This window comes from Apus apus, chromosome 19, assembly GCF_020740795.1.
Source record: "Apus apus isolate bApuApu2 chromosome 19, bApuApu2.pri.cur, whole genome shotgun sequence".
Taxonomy (NCBI): domain Eukaryota; kingdom Metazoa; phylum Chordata; class Aves; order Apodiformes; family Apodidae; genus Apus; species Apus apus.
In genome coordinates, this window is record NC_067300.1 from 5573102 (window position 1) to 5597179 (window position 24078).

At 61.8% G+C, this 24078-nt stretch overlaps 3 protein-coding genes and 1 long non-coding RNA gene across 4 annotated transcripts; 1 reads left to right on the forward strand and 3 right to left on the reverse strand.

Annotated features, from left to right (window-relative positions):
* The first annotated feature begins 464 nt into the window (after positions 1–464).
* Positions 465–4811, forward strand: TOR2A (torsin family 2 member A). Its single transcript, XM_051636754.1, has 5 exons — positions 465–636; positions 840–1105; positions 2216–2391; positions 2705–2832; positions 3339–4811. The coding sequence occupies exons 1-5, from the start codon at positions 465–467 to the stop codon at positions 3581–3583; spliced, it is 987 nt and encodes a 328-aa protein (XP_051492714.1). The 3' UTR covers positions 3584–4811.
* LOC127392599 (uncharacterized) lies at positions 1099–7037 on the reverse strand. Its single transcript, XR_007891294.1, has 4 exons — positions 6627–7037; positions 4400–5261; positions 2202–2512; positions 1099–1391 (listed from the first exon to the last, which is right to left on the reverse strand). It is a non-coding gene; the product is annotated as an uncharacterized LOC127392599 (long non-coding RNA).
* A 4172-nt stretch (positions 7038–11209) lies between these two features.
* CERCAM (cerebral endothelial cell adhesion molecule) lies at positions 11210–17577 on the reverse strand. Its single transcript, XM_051636904.1, has 13 exons — positions 17429–17577; positions 15805–15915; positions 15503–15620; positions 15279–15413; positions 14985–15189; positions 14786–14905; positions 14558–14634; positions 14286–14392; positions 14038–14170; positions 13738–13865; positions 13458–13661; positions 12255–12491; positions 11210–11609 (listed from the first exon to the last, which is right to left on the reverse strand). Exons 1-12 carry the CDS (start codon positions 17458–17460, stop codon positions 12257–12259), a joined length of 1605 nt encoding a protein of 534 aa, XP_051492864.1. The 5' UTR covers positions 17461–17577; the 3' UTR covers positions 11210–11609; positions 12255–12256.
* Positions 17578–17949: 372 nt separating this feature from the next.
* LOC127392702 (basic proline-rich protein-like) lies at positions 17950–22664 on the reverse strand. The gene is made up of 3 exons (XM_051636938.1): positions 22490–22664; positions 19750–19935; positions 17950–18531 (listed from the first exon to the last, which is right to left on the reverse strand). The coding sequence occupies exons 2-3, from the start codon at positions 19921–19923 to the stop codon at positions 17950–17952; spliced, it is 756 nt and encodes a 251-aa protein (XP_051492898.1). The 5' UTR covers positions 19924–19935; positions 22490–22664.
* Between the last annotated feature and the right edge of the window lie 1414 nt (positions 22665–24078).

Here is a 24078-nt window from a genome sequence, read left to right on the forward strand (position 1 = left end):
ATCTGGGGGTCCCTGAAGCCCCCATGTCCCAGCCTTGCCTGACAGACCTACAGAGGGTCCGAGGCTTCCAAAGCCCCCCAGTGCCTCAGCCTTGCCCAACCACAGACCTCCAGGGGAGCCCAGGGCCCCCCAAACCACCCCATGCCCCAGCCAGCCATGGACCCCTGGAGGACTTGGGGTCCCCCAAGCCCCCGTGGCCCAGCCCCAGCCAGCCATGGACCCCTGGAGGAACCCAGGGCCCCCCAAACCACCCCATGCCCCAGCCCCACTCAGCCATGGACCCCCGGAGGATTCGGGGTCCCCCGCGCCCTCCAGCCCCCCCCGCAGGACCGGAGCCCTTGCCCGCGGGGGTGGGCGGAGCAACGCGTGATAAGCCCCGCCCCCTCACCCTAACCACGCCCCCTCACCCTGCGGCCCCGCCCCCGCGCGGGGCATGCCGGGAGCTGTAGTGCGGGAGCGGCGCCATGGCCGCCCCGGGCCCGGCCCCGCCGCTGCTGCTGCTGCTCCTGGCCGCCTTCCCGGGGCCCCGCGCCTGGGACCTGCGGGGGCTGCGCTGCGGCTTCTCGGCGGAGCTGCGAGCGCTGCGCTGCGGCTTCTCGGCGGACTGCGAGTGCGACTTCGGGCCCGACCTGCGCGGTCAGCGAGGGCGGCCGGGCGGGCAGGGGGGGCAGGGGGGACGCGCCTCAGGAGGGGCTGCGGGCCGGGCGGGCCTGAGCAGCGCGGCGGGCAGGGGGCGGCGGGCAGGGGGTCCCGGCGGGGCCATCCCTGCGGCGGGGCCGGCGCAGGGTCCCACCGGAGCTGTTTCAACCGGCCTCTTCTCAGTCTTGACTTGGCTTCAGGTCTGGAGTACGACTTGGCGGTCAACCTGGTGGGGCAGCCCCTGGTGAGGCAGCAGCTGATGAAAGCAGTAAGGGCTTTCCTGGAGAACGGGAATCCGGTGAAACCCCTGGTGATGTCTTTCCACGGCTCTACTGGAACAGGCAAGACCTACGTGAGCTCCATGCTGATCCGCTCCCTCTTCCGGGGTGGGCTCCGGAGCCCCTACGTCCACCAGTTCTCCCCCATCGTGCACTTCCCCCACGCTGAGCAGATAGAGCAGTACAAGGTAAGGGACACCCCTCTGCACAAGTACGGCTTGGTTCGGGGGGGTTGGTTCTTTCCATCTTGATCCCCTCTACATACACATTCAGGCTGTTTCCTGAAGTGCAGAAGGAATAAAAGCTCATTGTTTTAGCCTCTCAGAGGAGCACAGCTGAGTGAGTGGCTCCACACACTGGCTGAAGGATCCACTGGTAACCACCATGTGCTCTGGCACTCAGTTATCACTCTTCTCTTCCCTGCAGCAGTCCTGGCCATGAGCATGTTCTCATTCCTTAAATATTTACACAGCCCTTTGAACGCACAAACAAAAGGGCTTTGCTTAGATGAAAGGCACTAAAACTCTCCTGTTGCTTTCCAAACAGCTTGATGACTGTGAAAACCTGCCTATCACTGGACTTGTAATCCCCTCCCCACACAGCCAGCAGCTCCTGAAGAGCTCTAGACTCTTCAACACTCTCCATCTTAAATCTGAGAAAGGGAAGAGGTCAAAATGTGAAGGAGAGCTGCCAAACCCTCAGCAGAGCAGGGAATCAGTGCACCCAGACATTTGCTTCCTGGGTGTTTGGAGAAGTTATTTGTTGTGTTCTGTCCCTAGAAGAAGTACTGTCAGGAAGGTCAAACCCATCCTGGGTGCAGTGCTTCCATCAAGAGCTGTACATGCCCCCAGGTGACACGAGTGGTTTGGGGTGGGTTGGCAGCTCCAGTGAAGTAACTTCAGCTGTGGTAAAGAGCCAGAGCTGTTCTGGGGCAGCACAGGAATGTGGTTTTGCAGCAGGACAGGAGCTGGCAAAAAGCACCTAGTAGCTGGGAACTGTGTAGATACACAGTTAAAGAGAAGAATATGGGGATCTGTGGGAGTCTAAATCCCTAGCTTTTGTTTGCTGCCTGCTTCTTTACATCTCTAATAAAAGATCTATAAAGGGGCTAATAAAACCAGTAGCAGCCACTGTGTGAAACCCAGAATGAAGGCTTCCCCACTGCTGGCTGTTCTGCTCCAAGTAGGTGCTGCTTCCAGCACCTTCAGCTCTGCTTGGGCTCCAGCTCAGCCTTTGCTCTGGGGTAGCTCCAGCCTCCCGCCCTGTCCTCAGTATCTCACTAACCTTACTTCTCCTAGGAAAGCCTGAAGAGCTGGATCCAAGGGAACTTGACCAACTGTGGAAGGTCAGCCTTTCTCTTTGATGAGATGGACAAGATGCACCCAGGCCTGATTGATGTGATCCTCCCATTCCTGGGACCCTCCTGGGTTGTGTACGGGACCAACTACCGCAAAGCCATCTTCATCTTCATCAGGTAAGAGGCCCCTCTGCAGCACCACGGGGCCTTCCAGCACACACCTTCCCATTTGGGCAGAGGTCATACCTGCTGCAGAGCACACACTTCTTCTGCTTTTCCTTCTCCAAGCCTTGAGCCTCTGTAAATATCAAGAGACAATATTTCATTATGCACAGACAGGTCTTGGTGAGTCTGAAAAAGCTTTCCCTGTTGTTTGCCTGCCTTTACATGAGCATTTTTGTAGGCAGCTGGGAGGGTGACAGGTGCCACCTCTGTCCTGCAACACCGTTTTCCCAGAGTCACGTCAAATAATCACCCCATTCTTGTGCAGCAACGCAGGAGGGGAGCAGATCAACGAGATGACACTGGATCTCTGGCGCGCCCGCAAGGACCGGGAGGAGATCAGCCTGCAGGACCTGGAGCCAGCCATCTCCAAAGCCGTGTTTGAAAACCCTCAGAGTGAGTTGCTGGAGCAGAGCCCTTCCTGCAGGCTCAGAGCCCGGCAGAGGGAGCCAGGCCCCTTCCAGGCAGCCACACACATCGCCTGCCACTTCCCAGGCAGCCAGAAAGGGAGCGGGGAGAGGATTTGAGGCAAAAGAGTATCCATCCCTGTGAGGTTTCCTGGCACAGGGAAGGAACAGCCCACCCTTCCAAGCCAGCAGACCTGTTGCCACGTTCACCAGGGTTGTCCCAATCCCTGCTGCCTGCCTGGCTGTCCTTGCTCCACCCTTGTCACAGGGGAGCAGAGCTTAAAACCTGATTCTTCAAGCTAAACCCCCCCATTCCTAAAGAACAAGTCTGTTGGGAGGGGGAGCAGGTGACACCTGATGGGTTCAGCTCTCTCCTTGTACAAAGCTGGAGTAGATCTGTCTTCAGCCAAGTATCTTGGCCTTGCACAAGGCAACTCTGAATTCCAGGGACTGCAGAAACCAAAGACACAAACGTGTCTTCCATTGCTTTTGCAGGTGGATTCTGGCAGTCTGGGATCATTAATGAACACCTCATTGATGTTGTTGTGCCCTTCCTCCCACTGAAGCACCACCACGTCAAGCAGTGTGTCATCAGTGAACTTGTCCAGCAAGGCCTGGAAGTGCGCCCAGGCATTGTCCAGGAGGTGGCTGACAGCATCCTCTACTTCCCAGAAGAGGAGAAAATATTCTCATCAACAGGCTGCAAAACAGTGGCCTCCCGGATCAGTTTTTTCCTCTAGCCACCAGCTAGATCCCCTTGCTCAGATCCATGGGGATGTAACACAGCAGAGCCCGGGGCTGGTGGGATGAGCAGTGGGATCTGCCCCTTCCCACGCAGCAGCACATGTGCTTCTCCTCCTGAACTCATCCCTCCAGCCCCAAGGACACCACTGCAGGATGCAGCAGCAGGACCAAGTGCAAATGATGTGATTTAAAGCACTTTACTGATGTACTCTTGGCCAGGTGAGGGTGGGTATGGCCAGCCCAGCACACCCCCCAGGACATCTGTGACAAGGGGAGGATGCTCAGGGAGCCTGAAGTCAGGGAGGTTTCTCACCCTCTCAGCAGCCCCCCTGCAGCTCTCCCCTCTCCTGGCAGCTACTGATATCCAGCACATCAAGATTCTGAGCCCACAGTTGAATGTTTCTTTCAGCATGTTAACAGTTAATGTTTTTAAAACCTTTTTAAGCAGGGCTGTGCCTCAGCTCCTCGGTACAACGTGACAGGGCTGGTGGTGACTCCTGCTGGCCTGGGAACACCTTCAACAGGGCAGCAAAGTTTTCTTTTCAAGGAAGTTTGAGAGGCAATTTCTTCCCAGCTTCCTTTGGGTGGGAACAGGTGCTGGTAGGGACCAGCTTCACCCTCCACAAGCATGAAGGGAAGTGTGGGAGATGGCAACAGCCAACCTGCCCAGAGCCTGGCTCTTCCCACACCTTCCTCTCCATCTTACCCCTGAAGTCCACAGGTTTTCCCTGCAGCAAACCAGGAAAACAAACAAAAAAAACACACCCAGACTTCTCACTTGTTTTCCCAGCCATAAGAACTTCCAGACCTACCTCCAAAGGAGACCACGGTGCCACTGATGGTTTTGAACATTCCTTTCACTCAGCAAGGACTTCCACAGCAGGCTGAGCTGGTGCTATGAGCTGCTGAGCCTCTTGAACATCCTTCTGCTGGTCAGACCTCTCAGGCTGTGGGGGTTCAGCTTCTGGGAGTGTCACTTAATGCAGGGAACATCTTAAGATCAGTGCTCCACTCTGCCAAGCCCAGGGTGCAGAGCCCAGGTTTTAATCTCATCTGTGCAGTCAGTTATGGGAGAACAGGTTAGAGGAACCAGAATGGTTCACTCTCTAGGAACAAACTGCCCAGGAGCTGGCCCACAGACAGACCCCAAAATTCTGCCTCTTCCCAAAAAAAAATGTTATGGATTTCCAATTTTAAAATAAATCTTTTATGAAGTAAAATAAATCTTTTATGTTGGGGAACAGTCTTTTGCTTGAGATTCCTGACTGCAGCTAGAGCATATGGACCTGGAAGATCTGCAGCTGCATGGGAACAGCTGCCTGGTGCAATGGGATTTTGGGGACATGGCAGCAGGGAGCTGATGCTGTCCAGTTTGGTAACTAGAAACAAACCAGCAGCCCTTCCCTGGGGAAGGGGCAAAACAGGGGTAAGCTGGGCCAGAAGTTCTCCACCAAGGAGACAGTGCAGGTCCAGGAAGGCTGGTGGGTCTTTCTGCCCCAGCTTTCCCCACCTGCCACCACACCCGGGGCTTGCTCACCTCAATCCCTGTCCCTCTGACAGCTCCATCCTTCCAATCATCCTCTAGTGCCATCGGCAGCCTGGGGACAAGTGCCAGGGCAAGGGCAATGCCACAGACCTGCAGCAGCCCCCAGAGCACTCCTTTAATTGGGAGGGCTGAGAAGAAGGGAGACACCAGCTTGGAACGAGGTTCCCAGGCCAAATGTTGACATCCAGTAACCCTCCCTCACCTTTTTGGAGCAGAAAGGGGCACAATCCACCTTTGCCAGCACAAGTGCTTCAGCAGTGAGCTCTTGACACATGCTGCTGTGCTCCAGAGCAAACCAAACCCTCACGCTCAGGATCTGAGCAACCCTCCCTTTGGAGTGGGCAGCAGGAACGGGATAACACCCAAAATAAACCAGCCCCCAGCACGCTCCTACTGCTGCTGTCACACCAGGAGACATCAGCCAGGATGGTGTGGAGTGGGGTGGGGTGGGGGGGCTCTAACCTGCCCCAAACAGGGAGCCTGGGTTTCACCTCAAACAAACCCCAGATGGATCAATCCATGCTGCTGCTGCCACACGGGGCGCTGGGCAGGTGGAGACACTGCCCTGAGCACAGCCTGCCCTGAACAGTCCCCCCAGGCTCAGCCTGCTGGTAATTCCCCAGCACACACCCCAGCTCCCCCAGGCCAAGGAAGCAGACTGCAGCGAGGCAGCCTCCCTGTCCCATGAGAGCAGCTGGGGGCTGGCTGCTGCCCCCGGGCTTTGTCTGGAGCTCTCCCTGCCAGCGGGAAACGCACCGGGAGCACGTCCAGCCCACTCCAGCCACAACGATTTTCAGTGTCAGTAGCCAAAAGCTGAGAGCTCTGCCGGGCACGAGACACAGCCCGGTCTGGAAGAGAGGAGCCGTTCCCAGCTATGCCCCCAGGACAGGCCACGCAGGCAGGGAGCCAAACCACCAGTGGTAGATCCTGGCTCCTGGTATCTCTCCCTGCTGCCGAAACCAGCCCTCACCCCAGGAGCTCCGATGCAATCTCCAGCCCGGCTGTTTGCCTCTTCTGTTGACACAGAGCCCCTTCTCCCTCCTCTCTCATCCTGCAGAGCCTCACCAAGGAGCAGCACAGCCTCAGCAAATCCAGCTCGTGGTGCAGTCTTTATAGGTGAGCACCACCAAGCACCCTGGGCCTCCACATCCCCCCACCACCCCCAAATCCCCCCAGGCCATCCAGCTCCCTCACCCTGGCTAAGTCCTGACGGGCTGCACCGAACCCTCTGAGGAGGGTCCCCCTGTGACACAGGGACCGAGGCTGATGCTGCCAGCGGGGCACAGCGACACTCTCCCGGCCTGAGGGTGCAGAATTCTGTGGCCGAGCGGTCACCCTCAGCGGGAAAGCTGATCTGGAGCAGGAGCCAGGACCAGCCCGGGGAGAGCTGAAGGGCACCCTGCGCCCAGACGCCAGCGTCAGAGCTTTAACTGTGCCCCTCGGCTGCTCTGCCTGCCAGCCCGGGGTGCCCCATCCCCCCGGGGACCCTTTACCCTTCGCAGATCCACGCGGACGGTTTTCCCGCGGCAGCCGGTGCCTCCCTCCCCCAGGAAGGGAAGTCCAGCCCTTTCTGCCAGCTGTGCAGAGGGAACCAGCCCTCAGCAAAGCCCAGCGAGCTGCTGCGGGGCCGGGGCCTGCCACACGGCCCCGGAAGGGAGCTCCGCTCTCCGGAGAGTCACCCAGGGCCGGGGGGGTCGCACCACCCCATCCAGGCGGTGCAGAGGGCGGTGAGAGCGGGACGGGGACAGACACAAACACAGGCCACAGCCCGGCCCCGCCACGAGCAGCCGCCGTCCTGCTCCGCCGAGCGGCGGGGCTGCCCCTCAGCGGCTCCGGAGCCCCCCGGGCCGCGGGGCCCGTCCCGGGACCCGCCGCGCTGCCCGCAACCAAGATGGCGGCGCTGCCCGGAAGCAAGATGGCGGCGGGGGCCACGCCGCGGGGCGTGACGTCACGGGGCGGGCGGGGCTGCGCGTCATGGGGGGGCGGGGGGGGCGGGATCGGTGGGGATCGGGATCGGGGAGGTCGGGATGGGGGGATCGGGGCTGGGGGGGGTCGGGGGGAACGGGATCGGGGGGCGGGGAGGGATCGGGATCGGGGGGCGGGGGAGGGATGGGGATCGGGATGGGAGGATCGAGGGGGATCGGGGGGATCGGGATCGGGGGGATCAGGGCTGGGGGGATCGGGGGGCGGTGGGGAGGTGGGGATCGGGGTGGGAGGATCATGGGGGGATCGGGATCTGGGGGATCGGGGCTGGGGGGATCGGGGGGCGGGGAGGGATGGGGGGATTGGGATCGGGAGGCGGGGGAGGGATGGGGATCGGGGTGGGAGGATCGAGGGGGGATCGGGATCTGGGGGGATCGGGGCTGGGGGAGATCGGGATCGGGGGAATCTGGATCAGGGGGATCGGGATCGAGGGGATCGGGATCGGGCGGCGGGGGGGAATGGGGATCGGGGTGGGAGGATCGAGGGGGGATCGAGATCGGGGGGGATTGGGGCTGGGGACATCGGAGGGGCTCGGGGCTGTGAGGGGGAGCAGCGGGGAGATCAGGGTTGAGGGGGTCGGTGTGAGGGGCAGCACCGGGGGGACCCAGGCTGGGGGGGGGGATTGGGGCCAAGGGGGCCCAGCCAGTGGGGGGGAGCAGTGGGGTGTGGGGGCTGACGGGGAGGAGGCTGCGGGGTTGGGGGCTGTGAGGAGCAGGTCGGGGGGGGGAATCAGCCCCACGGAGGATCCGAGGGGGCTCACGGCTCAAGCCGCGGAGGTTCATGAACCTCAGGGGGCTCAGTGCTGGTGAGCAGCTGGGTCACCCCCAAAACCACCCAGCACGGGGTCACTGCCGCCCCCCCTTGGCAGCGATGAGGGCCTGGCGAGTCTGTCCTCCCGTTGTGTCCTGGGTTGTGTTCCTCTTTCCAAAGCTGAGATCCACAGCCTGCACCCGAGAGACACTGACCTGGTCCGTGATGACCTGGGCAAGGTGGCAATCAGGCAGGGTGGCAGGGCAAGGTGTGGGGTGACCCCCAGCTCGGGTTGTGTGAGCTGGCTGGAGGTTGCCGTGCCCCTACAGCCACACGGGCTGCTCCTGGCCCCATCCCACCAGCCTGGCAGTGTTTTCAGCCCCTGCGCCAGCCCTGATCCCGATCCCAGTTGCAGAGGTGACAGCTGGCTGCTTGGGCAGCCTCCTGGTTCCTGCCCTGGCAGGAAGGGCAGGGAAGCTCCTGGATGTGACTGTGGGCTGGATCCAGCCCGTCGGCTGCACCGCATGGGCTTTTTATAGCAACCTGCCCCCACTCTGCCTGCCTCAAGACATTTAACCTGGGAAGTCTGCCATTGCAGGACAGGGCAGGGATGGTGCTGGGCCACAGCTCCCAGCCACACATGTACCAGCTGCAGTGAGAGCTGAGACATGCAGAACGTGCTGTCCCAGCCCTGCTTCCCTCTTCACCCCCAGCCAGATGCTCTGAGCCCCAAGGGCTGGATGTTTTTGCAGAGCCAGGAGAGGAGGGCTGCAGCCCCTGGCTGGGGACCACATCCCCCAGTCCCTGCAGTGAGAGACCCCAGGACCATACCATGAGGGGGGCTGCTACAGACTAATGGGGGTTTTTCTCTTTCTCTCCCAAGGGGACACAACGGGGTCTGATCCTGCATCAGTGCCCTGGACTCCAACGTGAGTGAGCCTTGGTGAAAGGGGATCAGTCCTGCTGCCACCTCAATGCATGGCTTGTTGTCTCTCTCAGACAAGCCCCTGTTCCCTTTCCTCTCCCCCTTTTTCTCCTTCCCCTCCTTCCCTCTGCTTCCCCAAGAGCTGATGTCAGTTTGGCGCCGTGGAGGACATGGAAACAATTAGCTCCAGCAGCTTTGCCAGGCCTGGCAGGAGCCTGGGATCTCAGCACAGCCCAGCAAAAGCTGCTTCCAAAATCATGTTTCTTGGAGCTAGTGCTCAAAACCACCATGGAAAACATGAGGGGCTGCTCCCTGGCTGCCCAGCCCTCTCACAGCACTGTCCCCAGCTCTGTCTCAGCCGGGCCCTGGGGCTGCAGTTTCTCCAGCTCTGTCTCTTCCTCCCCATGAGATGACCTGGCTCAGGGTGAGCATCAGGCAGCCGGAGGGTGAAGTGACAGTGTCCAGCTACATCCTGGCTCCCCTCAGTGCTGAGGAACAGGAGAGGCTGGAGCAGGTCCTGGCCCAGGCAGCAACACTCCTGCTGGAGAGGAGAGCGCCCGCGAGGGAGCTGGGGGACAGGGGCTGGGACCTGAGTGCCCGATGGACAGGGCACTGTGGATGCTCCAGGGTGACTGTGGTGTGGAGCAGTGCTGGCCCTGCCAGGGGGGCTGGCTGGGCACTGAGGCAGCCCCGACTGTCCCCACAGATCCCACCCACACCCCTGCAGTGGCTTTGTGTGGCTGTTTGGCACAGAAATAAACCCTCGCCCCTGCCTCTGTCCCGTTCCTGCCCCTCTTCCCTGCACTGTTGGCTGAACCATCCCTGTCTCTAGCTCAGATCTGTGTTCCCATTCCTGCTCTGCCAGGGAGGCTTCCAGTGGGACGTGGGAAGCGATGGGAGAGACTTCCACAGGGTCCAAAACTGCCTCAGCCTTGTTGAGAAATGGTGGTGAGCAGGAGTCTGCTGGAGTCTCATAGCTCAGCTGCACGCCAGGGCTGTTCCCAGACTTGCAAACTTCAGGGTTGGCCTCAGAGTTTCTGTGTCAGGTGGATTTAAACAGAAACCCTGGAGTTTCCAACAGCTGGAGGAGTTCTTGCTCCTCCTGGCAGCCCAACACAGGCTCACAGTGGAGACAAGCAGGGTGTCCCCACCCTGGGACACCTTTGGGACACCACCGTGTCCCAAAGCCCTGGGCTCTGCAGCACATCCTGCTTCCTGCAAGTGTGGTGGCACTGGGATGTCCCCAGCATGGGCAGCTCCTTGCCTATGTCCCAGCAGGTGCTGGAACAAGCACCAGGACCCTTGCTGGGTCCTACATACCACAGCGCTGCTGCTGCTTCCTTCATCTGCTCCAGCTGGCACCAGACCTTCCTCCGCTCCATCCCCAGCTCCTGAGCTCCTCCTGTAGCACTGAGGCTGCCCACAACCAGGGGACAAGCAAAGGTGTCCCCAGCCTGCTGTCACCTCTCCACCCTGCCATGTCACCCATGCCTCTACTGGCCAGGATCTGGCAGATGCAGACCATGCACTTGGCCATCTTCTCCCTCTTTTCCAGTAGGTCCCCTTGGATCTTCAGGTCTCACCTGATCTCCTGGAGCTGGTTTGTTCTCCTTCAGGAGGTCCCTGCTGTAGCAGTGCATCCTGCCCTGAATTATGCTTTCCTGGAGCACTTGGTCTCAGACACCCAGCTGTGGGATGCTGAGGCTTTCACCCATGGCTCCATTGCCCCCATCAGGCTGTGGGGAGCAGAGGGGCACAGCCCCCCAAGTCCCAGGTGAAGGCAGGAACCCACCGTCCTGGGCTGGACCCCAGCAGCCATTCGAGGGCCAGAAGGGGCAGCCAGCTGCCAGGCAGGGGTGGAGAGAGGCAGCAGCTCCAGGAGCCTGGCAGGGAGCTCTCAGCTCACACAATGGGGGGCAGCTGCAGCCTTTTTAAGGAAAACCCTAATTTCTCAATGAAACGTTGCCCTGCTGAGGAGCTGAGGTTTAGCACCAAGCAAGCCCAGGCTCTTGGACAGCAAACACTCTCCTCCAGAGCTGGCCACAAAGGTGACAGATGCCGGGGCCCAGCAGGACTCAGCTGCACATCTCTGTGCTCACGCTGGTGTCAGGTTTTCAGTCCCAAGGCCAAACCCTCTGCTGAAGACACCAGTGCCAACAAGGGAAATCCCTTCCATCAGCATTCCCAGGGGAGGGCTGAGCTGTGGAAACACCACCCACCGTTTCACCCCCAGACCCCAAAGGAGAGCTCTGTCTCCTCCTCCCACCCCACCTTCCTCCCTCCCTTTCCCCATTACAGATTTCATTCTCAAAGCACCTCCCGGGGGGGGGGGACCACCAGAACCTCACCATGGCAGCTCCAAGGTGACTCCAGCTGGAGACATTACAGGGGGCAATGCCACCCAGCACAGCTGGAATGTCAGCTCAAACACAGTCTGCTTTAATCCTCCCTGACAGCACAGGCAAGGGACAAGCCCAGTTGGTGGCAGGAGGCCACATGTGCCACCGTGGGAGCCAGCCCCCAGCCTGAGAGACACTCCCAAAGTCCATGCTGATGGGAGACAGCAGAGTTGGCATGGCCCAGGTGGTCCTGGAGACGTGTCCTCAGCAGAGACAGAGCACGGCGCTCCCCGGGTCCCCCTGGCACGGACTGGGCTCTCCAGGAGCCCTGTGGACAAATCCTGCTTTGGGTGGATTCAGCATGTGCAGAGTCAAAGGACCCCGGGGGGATCCATCCAGGGCAGCCACGGCTCAGGCAGGAGCGAGCAGGAGCAGGAGAGCAGCCCCGGTGCTCCCAGCTGGGTCACGATCCCTCATCCCTAGGAGGGAAGGACGCGAATGTCAGCGGTCCGGGCAGGAGCAGCCCTGACACGTTCACGCCTGTAGCAGAGGGTTGTTTTCCAGCCTGCCCCGGTCTGGCTGTTCCCAGGGAGGCTGTGCTGCCAGCACAAGCAGCCTCAGACAGGGCAGGGCATGTCTGACCCGTTGGCCGTGCTGCTGCTGCTGCTGCTGCCGCGGGGCCGAGCGCCGGAGCTCGCCTGCACGGCCACCCTGCAGCCCCGGGGAGAGCCGGTCCGGGGGGCAGCAGGGGCTGAAACCTTCCCCCGCGAGATGCCCACAGCTCTCTCCAAGCTTGGATGGCTTCAGCAGGAGGAAAAGGAACACTGTCCCTTCCTTGTTTGAGGAACTGGGGAGCAGCAGGACCCAGTCCCTTGGTCCCTCCACAGCCCGACGCAGCCCCAGGTGGGACATCTATGTCCCACATCCCTTTTCCTCCCTGCAGGAGAAGGTCTCATCTCCATTTCCTGATGCTTTGAGTCTGATGGGGAGAGCTGCTGCAGCGCAGCAAAAAGAATCCAGGTGGCCAGGACACATCAGAAGGCAGCGCTGGCAGGGAGGTGCTGCCCAGCCCCTCGGTCCCCTGTCCCTGTCTCCACCCACCCAGGCTCCATGGCTCCGCTCACCCTCACAGCTCGTCACGGGCAGCAGAACGGAGGTGGCTGGTGCTGCTCTGCGAGTCCCTCAGGCTCTTCTGAGAGCCAGCCCAGTCGGTCTTCTTGGCATCGTCGTCCCAGATGGTGGAGGTCTCGGTGTCACTCAGCCAGTTGCTGTCCCCGGCGTAGTGAGTGGGATAAACCAGGAGAGGATGAGCTGAAAACACCAGCAGGTCCCGGGGGGTGAAGTGCTGCTTGTAATCCTCACTGAGGAAGGTGGAACAGACCCGAGAGAAAACATTGACTTACGGAGAATGGCCCGGACGGGGGAGAAAAAGGGGCTGGGAAAGCTGTCCTGAGCACCAGGGGAGGGACACAGGGTACCGGGGAGGGGGTCTGGGAAGGCAGCAGAGCTGGGGGGTGCCCTGTGCTGCTGCTGCCCGCAGAGCACGGCTGTAGAGGGACCACGGAGGGGCTGTGGGGGGGACAGGACCCACCTCTGCCCACCAGCCTGAGGGGCACGGGGCCAGCCCTGGCACGAGGGGGTCTCTGGCTCAGCGTCCCGGCCCCAGCTGGCCCCAGGCCAGGGCTGTCTGGTGCTGTTATCCAGCGAGCACGGGGCTGCCGGCTGCTCCTGGTCCACATCCAGAGTGCTAATCCTCCCCTCCATCCACCTCCAGCCTCTCTTTTACACTCCTAATCCCCCTGTTTCACCATCCTGCCCGCTGGTTTTCCCACCCCCTCTCCCCCAGGACACCTGGCCCCCCCAGTGCTCACCCCCCTCTCTAAATTGCCTCCTCCTCCTCAGACACAGCCTCACCACTGACCCCTTCACTCGGGAAGAGGGGCAGGGAGGTGCCCCAAGATGGAGCTGAGACCCACAACCATGGGTGGGGGTCCACCCAGCCCCCCAGCACTGAGATGGAGGGGGCTGCTCCCCATTTTGCTATGGGGACAAGACCCCCATGTGGGGCCAGCGTGGGGCTCCAGCCCTGTCCCCACCACCATCCTCACCCCCCAGCACTGGCAAAGGGCCATTTTCCAGCGGCCAGCAGCCAGGCAGCGGGGGGGGGGGAATGAGCTCATGCTACAGATGTTTTCCTCCAGCATGAGTAACTCGGGGGGGGGGGGTGAACGGGGTGGGACGGTGATGGTGGAGAAGAAACACATGCTCCACTGCTGTCACGGCCGTGCTGCCCCACCAGCCCCACTCCTGCACCCCCTGCTCCTTACTTGGGGTGCTTGTCGTACATGATGGGCAGGAACTCGTCCACTGGCAGCATTTTGGAGAGGGGCTTGGCAGCCAGCAGCTTCTGTGCCCCGCGGTGGGAGATGGCATAGGCCAGGGTCCAGTAGGAGTACCCGGCCACCACCAGGTTCCTCACGCCCTCCACGGGCTCCTCATCCTCCACGTTCACCTGCTTCCTCCCCAGGTAGCTGTGGGGTGGCCAGGAAGCCATGAGGGGAGATCCTGGGGATCCTCACGCCACATCCCCCCAGCCCCAGCACCTACATGAGGTCCCAGTCCTGCTGTGCCCGCTCCAGCTCCTCCATCAGCCGCCGCAGCCGCGCCGGGAAGGCGGCTTCGAAGCGCACGTCGTCCTCAAAGACCACCGACCTCTCCAGCCCCCGGGACACGATCTGTGGGGAGGGGGCAGGGGTACAAACCCACCCCAGCACCACGCTGAACTATACTGTGTCCACTCACCCTGCAGGACACCCCTCTAACCAGGTCCTCCAGGCTGATACTCATGGGGTTCCTGCCCCATGCTGGCGGCCCTGAGGGACCCCATGGCCCTCAAGACCCCCATACCTCCTTCCAGATGTTGTAGTGGCTGAGGAAGCAGCCAACCTCACCCTTGGTGAGCGTGCGGCCAGAGAAGGGGTCATAGTACCCAGGGAGCAGGTCCACCCCCAGCACCTTGATGTCGCTGCTGTTGAGGGCGCTGCAAGGCAAGAGGCTGCACTGGTGAGGTGTCTCCCCCCAGGCACCCCCACATCCCCAGGGTGACACCAGAGAGCCAGCAGAGTGGGGACACGTTCCCCCCCCGCCGTGGTCACCTCCCATCCACAGCGTCCACCACCTGGGGGGTGATCTCCAGCTCCTGCAGGGATGCCAGCATCCGCTGGCGCCGGTCCGGCCTCCGCACCAGGTTGATGAGGAAGATCTGGGGAGGAAGAGGGGAGCCCCACCAAGGGGGTGTGTTGTCACAGGGTGGGGACACAGCCTGCCCAGCCACCTCAGGATGGGGGACAGGAGGCTCAGCCAAAGCCCTTGGCAGACTTTGCCAGAGGGATGGACAGGGGGACACGGGGGACCAGTGGGCACTTACTTCATCAAAGCCCATTTTTGTGAGTGGCCTGGGGAGGAGGGAAATGTGCCTGGAGCGCTGCATGGGGGGACCATCCACTGCAGAGAGAGGAGACACCCCTTTGGTGGAACCCAAACCCCACTGGGCAGGAACCAGGGCCAGCAGCCCTGCCTGGGAGACCAGCACTGGGTCCCTGTCACCCCTGGGGGAGGGGACACTTCCAGGACCCCACTTCCCACGGGCGCTCACCCATGGCCTCTAGTGTGAGATGCACAAAGTTGGCATGTTCATCCTCCAGTGTCTGGTGGGCTTTCACGGGGACATTGATGTAGCCAAAGCGCTGCTGGTTGCACACCTGGACCTCCACACCTGCCGGGTGGGATGGGTGAGCACCATGGCCCCCTCAAACCCCCCCTGCCACCCTCCCTGGCCCCCCCAAAACCCTCACCAGCCGCCAGGCAGGAGTAGGCAAAGACAATGATATCATCAAAGGCCCAGGTGTAGTTGGGATGGGGTGGGTAAAAAGCCAACTGTGAGGTCTCCTCCTTCCGCAGGTCGATCAGGAAGGTGGCGTAGACCATGGGGACAGGGAAGCAGCCCACCCGCTGCCGGTTCTTGGTGGGGAAGTAGTCGGCTGTCCGGCGGTAGTAGCCCTGTAGGACACAGTGATGCCTCCGTGGTGGGGGGCTCTTCTGCCACGGGGAGGGGGTGTCCCTTTCCCCAGGGCTTTCTGAGGACGTACCTGGGGCGTGATGCCACACCAGAAGTTGGAGTAGAAAGTCTGGGAGTCCAGCATGGGGGCCACCACTGACTTGTTCTGCGCCATCAGAAACTTGAGGGTCTGGTTGTTGGTCAGGATGCTGTCAGTGTCCATGAACTGGGGGGGAGAGGGGGTGACACAGGTCCTGGAGGGGTGGGGGACACCCACCTCAGGCTCCCAACCCCACCAGTGCCCAAGTCCCTTACCAAGATGTAGTCTGCCTGCTGCTCCCGGGCGTAGGTGAGAGCCTCCTGCTTCAACTTCATCAGGTTTTCATAGCGTTTGTCGCTCCAGTGCTTGGGCCCCAGCTCATCAGGGTAGGAGCTGCGTGGGGGGAGACAGGGGTTGACCCCCCTGGCTGGGAACGCACAAACTCAGCACACGAGTCAGCCCAGCCCTGCCTGCCCACCCACCTCCTCCTGGCAGTGTCCCCAGCTGGGGAGCAGGGTGCTGCTTGGGGAGCCCCTTGTAGCCCACCCCAACCCCCTCCCAGAGCCCCTGGGCTCACCTGGGCTCCTCCTGCACCTTCCAGGCCACCGAGTGATAGTCCTTCCCCACCGCCCCCAGCCACTCCCGCAGCATCGCCGTCGTGTTGTCCAGGTTGTGGTCCGTGGCACACCTGGGGCGAGGGGACATCAGCCTCTGGGGACCCCTAGAAGGGACAACCACGGCCCCTTCCCCACACTAGGAACGTTCCCGAGGCTGAGGGGCTGAGCCAGCCATGGACTCACTTGGAACTATAATGTGTAATTTGCAGGAGCCAGGGCTGCGCTGGCAGGAGGAGGAACCGAGCAGGTCGTTTCTCTCCCAGCACCACCACAGCTGTCCCACAGCTCTCACCCCCACACCAGTCCCAGCTGTGCTCTCCCCATCCCAGCCCCGTGGCTGCCCACCATGAACAGCAGCAGGGCACAGCAGCTTTGCCCCCATGCACCCCATTGCACCCTGCAGCTCCAGCAGCCAAAATCCCCCTCCCCAAACCCTCCCCTGCCAGGCACAGCCCCAACTCCCCCACCCAGCCTCTGCAATGCTGTTCACAGGGACCCCAGCACAGAGGAGGCTGAGCCCCACGTTGCAGCAGGACAACCCCCACACTCCTCAGCACCGTCAACCTGTCAGAGAGCCCCAACCTGCCCCTCTGGGCATTGGTGTCATGGGGACCCCCTGGGACAAGGCAGGACCTGTGCCCCCCCAGCTCCACAGGCAGCTGCTCTGGAAACACCCCACAAAGCCCTGCAGCTGGGAGCTCCCGGGGGCTGCACTGGGTGAATAGAAGGGTCCCCCAGCCCTGCCTGGCTACCCCTAGCAGGACCCCCCCCCCGCCAGCCCCTGCCTCAGCAACCCGCAAAATCATCTGCAGAAACGTTTCCAGCGAGCTGAGGCAACAGAGAGTGGCGGCGGAGGAGCGAGGAGGAGGGGGGGGGGGGTTTCTCCCAGCCACACCCCCACAGCACGGTAAAAGGGGGCTTGGGGGGTGTCTCTGGGAAAGGGGGGGCAGGGCTGAACCCTGAAGCGAGGGGGAAGGCAGCATCGCTCTCTGGAGATGCAGAGTCGCCCCGAGCCCAGGCAGCAGGAACGGAGGAGGGGAGGGTCCTGCCCCTTGCCGTGGGGCAGCCCCCAGCCCCTCCCGGATCCCTGTAGGGTCCCACACCTGGGGCAGAACCACCGCTCAGCCTTTAGGGCTGGGGAGAGCTCTAACTGCCAGGGTCTCTGCTCTTCCCGGAGGTCCCACGGTCCCCACTTTCCACCAGGTCCCCGTTCCCCCGATCTCTGTTCTCCCCACCCAGGCCCCTGTTACTCCAGGATCACCCTGAGTCCCCAGTCCTCCCACTCTCCCCAGTTCCCCATCCCCGTGGTCCTTTGGGTGCCCACCACCCCCGGCTCCCCATTTCCCCCACAACTCCCCGTATCCCCCAGGACCCTTCTTCCCCCCCAACATCTCCATTGGGTTCCCCTTTAGCTCCGGGGTCCCCGTGACCCCAGCATCCCGGCTCCCCCCGGGGATCCCCATTCCCCCACAGCCCCCTTCTTCCCCCCGGATGCTACTCCCTGCACCGCAGGGTCCTGGCTCCCCCTGGGGTCCTGGTTTCCCCCGGGGTCCCCGCTCCTCCTGAGGGTCCCCGCTCCCTCACCACAGGGCGATGCTCCGGGCAGGATAGTCCATACGCTCCAGGGCTCCCAGGCAGTGCGGCAACGAGTGCTGCGCGTTACGGGCCAGGAGGGCGAGCACCACAGTCGGGGGGTCCGGCCCGGTGCCGGGCCCGGTGCCGGTACCGGTGCCCAGCAGCAGGAGCAGGGCACAGAGCGGCCCCGCGGCGCCCATGGCGGCGGCGGGCGGGGAAGGGGCGGGCTGAGACCCGCCGTGCTCAGCGCACCCCCCGCCCCCGCCCCCGGCCCGGCCCCGCCGCCTCCGCGAGCCCCGGGGGCGGGTTTGGGTTGAGTTTCTTCAAATAAAGCCCAATCTCGGTAAACAGCCTCCCACAACCCTAGACACCCCCGCTACCCCACTTCCCGAGGCATCCCTGTGTGCCCCCCGTCAGCGCGGGGTCGGGTCCCCCGCGGTGGGTGGTGAAGAGGTGAATGGGTGGGCAAATGGCCGGGGGAGCTCATGGATGGGGACTGGGGAGCTCATGGATGGGGACTGGAGGTGGGCTTATGGCCAGAGGGGCTTTGGGCCGGGTGGCTCGTAGCCAGGGAGCTCATGGCCAGGGGAACTGTGGCCGGGGGGGGGCTGGTAGCCACGGTGGGCCGTGGCCGGGGGGCTCATGGCTGTGGGGACTCGCGGCTCTCCCCATGGCAGGCCAAGGCAGCCCACCCCACCGAGCGTGTCCCACCCCGGCTGCCCCCCTGGCTGACCCTCCGCAGCCCCCCAGGCGTGTCCGCGACGTGTCCGAGCCCCGCGGCCTTCGGGACGTTTGGCCAAACCCGCTGATGAACCACCCGATCCATAAATAGGGCCGTCAGCTCCCGGGGCAGGCGCAGGCGGGGAGGAGACTGTGTCCCGGGAAGCAACAGCTCCCTGCACGCCCCGAACAGGGACGGACACCCCTCTGGGTGCCACCAGTGTCCGGGCAAGCGACCAAGGCTGCTTGTGGCCAAACCTGGCCCCCCAGCAGTGGGGGGAGGGCCCGGCCGTGCGGCTGCTCTTGTCGGCTCCCCGTGTCCCCCTGCTCCCCGGGGAACTCCAGGAGGGTCGGGCAGTGAAGGGGTCAGGGGGTGAACAATCCAGCAGCACCTGAAAGAAGCAAGACAGAGGGAAGAACACTGGAAGCACCAGGGACCCCTGTGGTGGGTGTAAGGAGTCGGGAACTGTTTACAGCCCGAGCTAGGACAAGTATTCCAGGGAAGGCTCCGTGCCAGCGCGGCCGGGAGCTCCCTGGGATGTGGAGTAGCGGCGGGGGGGGAGCAAGACCCCAGGAGCCAGGCTCAGCCGGACCCATCCGTGTCCAAACCCTACCCGTGCCCAAACCCCACCACTGCCCAAACCCCACCCGTGTCCGGATCCCCCATGTCCGGACCCCACTGGCGTGTGCAACTGCCCGCAGGGCTGGGCAGGGGGGGTCAGCCCCTCTGTCCCCCGCGGGATCCCCCAAGCGCAGGAAGGGCTGTAGCCGAGGCAACGGCCGGGGATGGACGCGGAGTCCAGGGCTGGTCCACGGGGACGCCCACCCCCCCCGCCGGCATCGCCCCCCGCGGCCCGGCCGCTGCTGCCACCTCCCGGCACCGCGGCACGGCCGGGAGCAGCGGGAGCGGCGGGAGCGGCCGGGGACGGGCGCTCGGTGGGAAGCCAAAGGGCTCCGTGGCCCGGCAGAGCCGGGTCTGATCCCCTCGTTGTCTCCACAACCCGCTCCCTGTGTCCCCAGACCCCTTCACCCCTATATCCCTCCATCCCTTCCCTCCTTCACCCCTGCATCCCTTCACCCCTATATCACTCCATCCCTTCTCCTCTTCATCCCTGCATCCCTTCACCCCTATATCCCCCTGTGCTCATCCCCTTCTGTCCCTGTCCCAGGGACCAGCAGCCCCGACCCCCTGCGGTTCAGCCCCCCCACTGCACAGCCCCACAACAACCCCAGCCACAGGCTCAGGGACTGGGGAGGGACAGGCTGCCCTGTCTGCAGCTCCACCGACCCCCGGCAGGCAGAGGACAGGGGGTCTGCGACCTGACGTGGGGAAACTGAGGCACGGAGTGATGCAGCAGGCAGGTGGGCTGGGACTGGCAGGGGGACAGAGCACCCTGCACCTGCCCTTGCAGAGTGAGGTCAGAATTGTCCCTGCTTTTGCAGCCAGCTTAGCAACCCACCTTCCCCCCACAGCCTGGGCACCACAGGGCTCATAGCAGCCCCCCAGAGCTGACTGCAGGCCAGGTGACACCTGACATGAGGCTTCAGCCATACAATGGGGAAAAAAATCCACAAGCAAGTTTGGGTAGATGGGCAGAGTGGAGGGTTACCTGCCAGGTCCTCAGGGTGACAGTCCTCCCAGCTCCATGCTGCAGCTCAGCACCTCCATCCCCACCACTCTGCTGGCACAGGGTGACAGGACACACACCCCAGCAGCAGGACTGGGCAGGGGGGTGGCAGCTCCTCATGGGGCTCAGGGTGTCCCCTTGGCTCCACACATCCATCCATGGCAGCACCTGTAACACAGACCCCACGTCAGGCCCCAAAGCATCCTGTCTGGAAAAGCATCTTCCCATCCCTGCAGTGATGGGCAGGCAGCACTGTGCAACATTTCCCTTAGGATGGTTTGTTTCTTTACAGGAAAAAAGTTGCTTTTGGACCCAGGGCTGAGGCTTTTGGCCACATCCTGCTTCTCTGCACTCCTTCCTTGAAATTGTCTGGGATTTTCAACAGTCTTTGAAAAGCTCAGCTTTCCTTCAATGTCACATTTTTCTGCTTTAAAAGGCTTAGGTTTGGCTGCAGAAAACAAATATGTAAGTACATGTATATAGAAATGCAGAGATTCTGTGTCTGTGTGCATGGCCAGGGGTTGGTACAAGTCCCTTGGCCACCAACATTTTTTTTAACACTTATTTCACAAGAAAAAACATCCAGGAGGCCCAGCCAGCTGCCCTGGCCCATGGTGCCCCTTGGTGTCCCTTGGTGCTCCCAAGGGTCCCCACTCCCACACTGTGATGCTGCACAAGTGTCACTGTCCCCTCCAGACCTGCCCTGACTTGTCCAGCCTCATGATCCCAACTCACTTTTACAGGTGGGGACACTGAGGCTGCCCAGCCAGCAGGGACCCCAGACCCAAGGGAGTGCCTGTGACCCTGCCATGTCCCCTGCCCTGAGCCCCTCACCCTGAGCCATTCCAGCTGTTCCAGCTGTTTTTGCCACTCTCCAGCTGTTGGGTAGCTCAGGAGGCCAGTGTTCCCCTCCCAGCTGTGTTTTCCTTCCAGGTCTCTGCTAAACCCATTGCAACCACAGGCGCTGCTCTGCTCCCATTGCAGGCAGAAACAGCAGATCTTCCCACCTGGGAAAAATCCAGGGGGGGTTTGGCTATCCTGGGGGGATTTTGGCCCACCCAAGAGATACTCTGCCAGTGGGGCTGGGAGCAGGGGGTGTGTGGTATGCTCTTCTCCACCTGCAAGGCCGTGCCATGCTTGGGTCCACATTCACGCCACACAGGCATGTCCCTCCTGGGTGGCACAGCTGGCTTGGCCCAAAAATGGTCCCTTTTTTTCACCAAGCTGGACCACATCTGTTGGCATCAGAGCCAGCAGTGTCCTGAGCCAGTGTCCCCCAGCTCTGGCCATCAAAGGGGACCCCAGGCAGCTTTCAGTCCCGGGAGCAGGCAGAGGGACACCTCCCTCAACAAGGGGAAACTGAGGCAGGAGGCCAACCCCAGGAGCTGATCTCCATCCCCCTCTGCACCCTCGCAGAGGGATAGCAACAGGGGGGTACCCTGACAGCACAGGTCCCCCCCTGCAATGTGCTGACCCATACTCTCCCGTCCCCTCCCTCCTCTCCCCAGGGGCGGGGCTGGCGGTCGGTCCCGTCCCAACCCGGGGCAGCTGTGACCGAAAACAAAGCTGTCCCCTTCGGCACAATACCCTTCTGTGTCCCCCCCCCCCAAGATGCTGACCGCTGGGGTGGGCAGCGGCCGGGCTGGAGGCGTCGAGGGGCCGTGCCAGGCCCCCGCTGGCAGGGGACAATGTTGGCAGTGATGGAGAGTAGGTATTTCAAAAGGTTTTGTTTTCGGGTTGACCTGCCGAGCCGGCGTGACCCCGCAGCCCCCCACCCAGCCCTGCTCCTCCGTCCCAATAGAAACCGGCCACATTCCTGACCTCGGGAGAAAGCGGGGGGGGGGAAGTTTCAAACCTCCCCGGGAAGGAGACAATGGGGGTGTCAGGGCCGTGATTTAGGAGGGGGGGCTCTTTCCATCACAAAGGCGAGACAAAGGCGCTCGGCGCTGGGAAAAGGGGCTTCGGCGGCGGCTCGGGAGCGGGGCTGTGGGATCGTGCCTGGCCAGCCGGCCCCGGCGGCAGCTCAACCAGGGCCCACGGGTCCCACCGGGTCCCACCGGGTCCCACCGGGTCCCATCAGACTCTCCATCCCAACCTCTATTGCAGCCTTCCGGGTGGCCAACCTGGGGACCAGGGTCTGGTGGCTGCGAGGGTGTTGCCACCACCCACGGCAGGACGGAGTGGGTTCCCCATCCCCACGTGGCACAGCTGGGACACCCCAGGTCCCCACATCACCCCACACCAGTGGGGCTGGCTGGGAACCAGCCTGTACCGGGGGCTCTGGGCACCCCACAGGTCAGAGCTCAAACCAGGACCAGGCTCCCCTGGGCAGCTGTCCCCACCCTGGGGACACACACAGCCCCAGAGCCCTGACTTCTGCCCACATCAGCCCCCCCCCCAAGACGTTCAGAGCTTTGGGGTCCCACTCTGCTCTCCCAGGGCTGGTCCTGGGGCTGAGGGCAGGGCAAGGAGGGATGAGCAGCTCCTCTGTGTGCTGCTCAAAGGGGCTTTGTGCACCCCAGGGCTGCTGGCACCCAGCACCACCCGCCACCGACCAGCACGGGCACCTCACAGCCTGCACCGCCCTAGACCCCCCCTCTTTCCACCTGCCTCCTGCCTCGACCCTCCTCCTCCTCCATCCCTGAGAGATTCAGCCCCAAACCGTGGCAAAAATCCCCCCCCTAAAAAGCCTGGAAGCTGCTTAACCAGAGGCCCAACTTACAGTGTCCTCCACCACCGAGCTGAGTCCACGTCTCCAGCCGGTCCCGGTGCCGAAGGGCTCGGAGCCTGCACGGAGCAGGGAGATTCTTTTACAGGAGAAATATTTTTCTCCGGGTGCTGGATGGCTGATCTGAAGGAAAAGCTGGAAACAAGTTGATTGGCTTTTCTCTCGCTCCCTCTCCTTGCCCTAATTTTTTTTTTTTATTTTCCTGGCAGCCAGCGAGAGGAAGAGAGCTGGCAAGGTGATGCTTTTTTGGGAAGAGGGGAACTGCTGGTGAAAGAGGCATTCACCGCGCCGGGAGCTTGGGAAAAGGGAGAGCCGGGGGGAGGGCGGGAGGCTGGTCACCGGCAGCCGTGCTGAGGCTCACGGCCGTGCTGTGGCTGACCAAGAAGTGCCAAGGCTCCTGGCCATGCCAAGGCTTCCTGGCCATGCCGGGGCTCCTGGCGTGCTGAGTCTCTTGGCCGTGCCAGGGCTGATCCGGTGGCAGGTGAGGGGGCACCGGTGGGATGCACCAGAAAGCCACGTATTCTGGGGTGTTTCTTGGGTTTGTTTGGGTTTAGTGTTTTGTTTTGCTTTGCTTTGTTTTGTTTTATTATTATTATTATTTTATTTTGGTTTTGTGTTGGTGAGTTTCCTGCGGATTATTTTTTTTTCCCCAGCACGAGATGTCATTTGCAGACGCCGCCCCCGGCCGCCCGCCAGCCCTGGGGCTCGGCAGCCAGGAGCAGGATGGGTCCCCCCAGGACACAGAGACAGCGCAGGGCTGGGCCCTTTTTGGGTCAGAACAACTACATTTTAGCTCCTGCCCTGCTGCCCAGCTCCCAGAGGGCAGGACCACAGCGGCTGAGCAGACCACAGCCCCGCACGGCCGGCGCCAGCGCCCCGTCGGGGACCCCCCCGCCCCCTGTCCCCACGGCGGGGCAGGATCCGATCCCGGGCTGCCCAAACCCGGGATGGCTCCTTTCGCCTCTTCCCTCTTAATTTTGTTTAGAAACTTGTCAGGTTGGTACATAAAGGAGGTGGAAAGATCAATCCCGGCTTTTCATCAGTGTGGGAAAAAGTATTTCACTAATCCATATTTATTGGTGTAAGGAACCCGGGGGGGGGGGGGAGGGCGAGAGACCCTGATGGTCAGGAGCAAAGGACAGAAGGGACAGTTTAAGGCTGCCCTTTTTGGAGAGGTCACATGTCACCAAAATCTTTCGGTTGTCTCGGGATTGGTTACATTCTGTTCTCTTTTTTTCTATTGAGGTTGCCAAGCAACTGGCTAAGACCAGCCAAGTTATTTTCTTTATTACAAGTGGAGCAGAAAGCAGCAAGGAGGAGAGAGATTAAAAAAAAAAAAAAAAAAAAAAAAAAAAGAGGGGGGGAAGAGAGAAGAGAAGTTTAGACAATTAACATTTATAGGATCACATAACTTCATTAACTCAGGAGAGATTTGGGAAAGAGACTTAAAAAAAAAGAAAAAAAGAAAAAAAAGAAAGGGGGGGACCCCGTTAGGAATTAAAGGCAGTTAGGAGGGTGCCAGGTCCAGGACTAAAACAATGTGGGAGCACCCGGAAGGGTGACAGGGCTTCCCTGCAGTGATT

What these genes read in the sequence shown, in the direction of transcription:
- TOR2A (XM_051636754.1), top strand. Translation starts at nt 465, where the DNA reads ATGGCCGCCCCGGGCCCGGCCCCGCCGCTGCTGCTGCTGCTCCTGGCC. An exon ending in AGCAGATAGAGCAGTACAAG is followed by an intron (nt 1,106 to 2,215) that starts GTAAGGGACACC and finishes TACTTCTCCTAG; the next exon opens with GAAAGCCTGAAGAGCTGGAT. An exon ending in CGTGTTTGAAAACCCTCAGA is followed by an intron (nt 2,833 to 3,338) that starts GTGAGTTGCTGG and finishes TTGCTTTTGCAG; the next exon opens with GTGGATTCTGGCAGTCTGGG.
- CERCAM (XM_051636904.1), bottom strand. Translation starts at nt 17,460, where the DNA reads ATGGACTATCCTGCCCGGAGCATCGCCCTGTG. An exon ending in GTGGACGCTGTGGATGGGAG is followed by an intron (nt 14,171 to 14,285) that starts GTGACCACGGCG and finishes CTTGCCTTGCAG; the next exon opens with CGCCCTCAACAGCAGCGACA. An exon ending in CAGCAGGACTGGGACCTCAT is followed by an intron (nt 13,662 to 13,737) that starts GTAGGTGCTGGG and finishes GCCACCCCACAG; the next exon opens with CTACCTGGGGAGGAAGCAGG.
- LOC127392702 (XM_051636938.1), bottom strand. Translation starts at nt 19,923, where the DNA reads ATGGATGTGTGGAGCCAAGGGGACACCCTGAGCCCCATGAGGAGCTGC. An exon ending in TCACCCTGAGGACCTGGCAG is followed by an intron (nt 18,532 to 19,749) that starts GTAACCCTCCAC and finishes TGCTTCTTTCAG; the next exon opens with GTGCTGCTGGATTGTTCACC.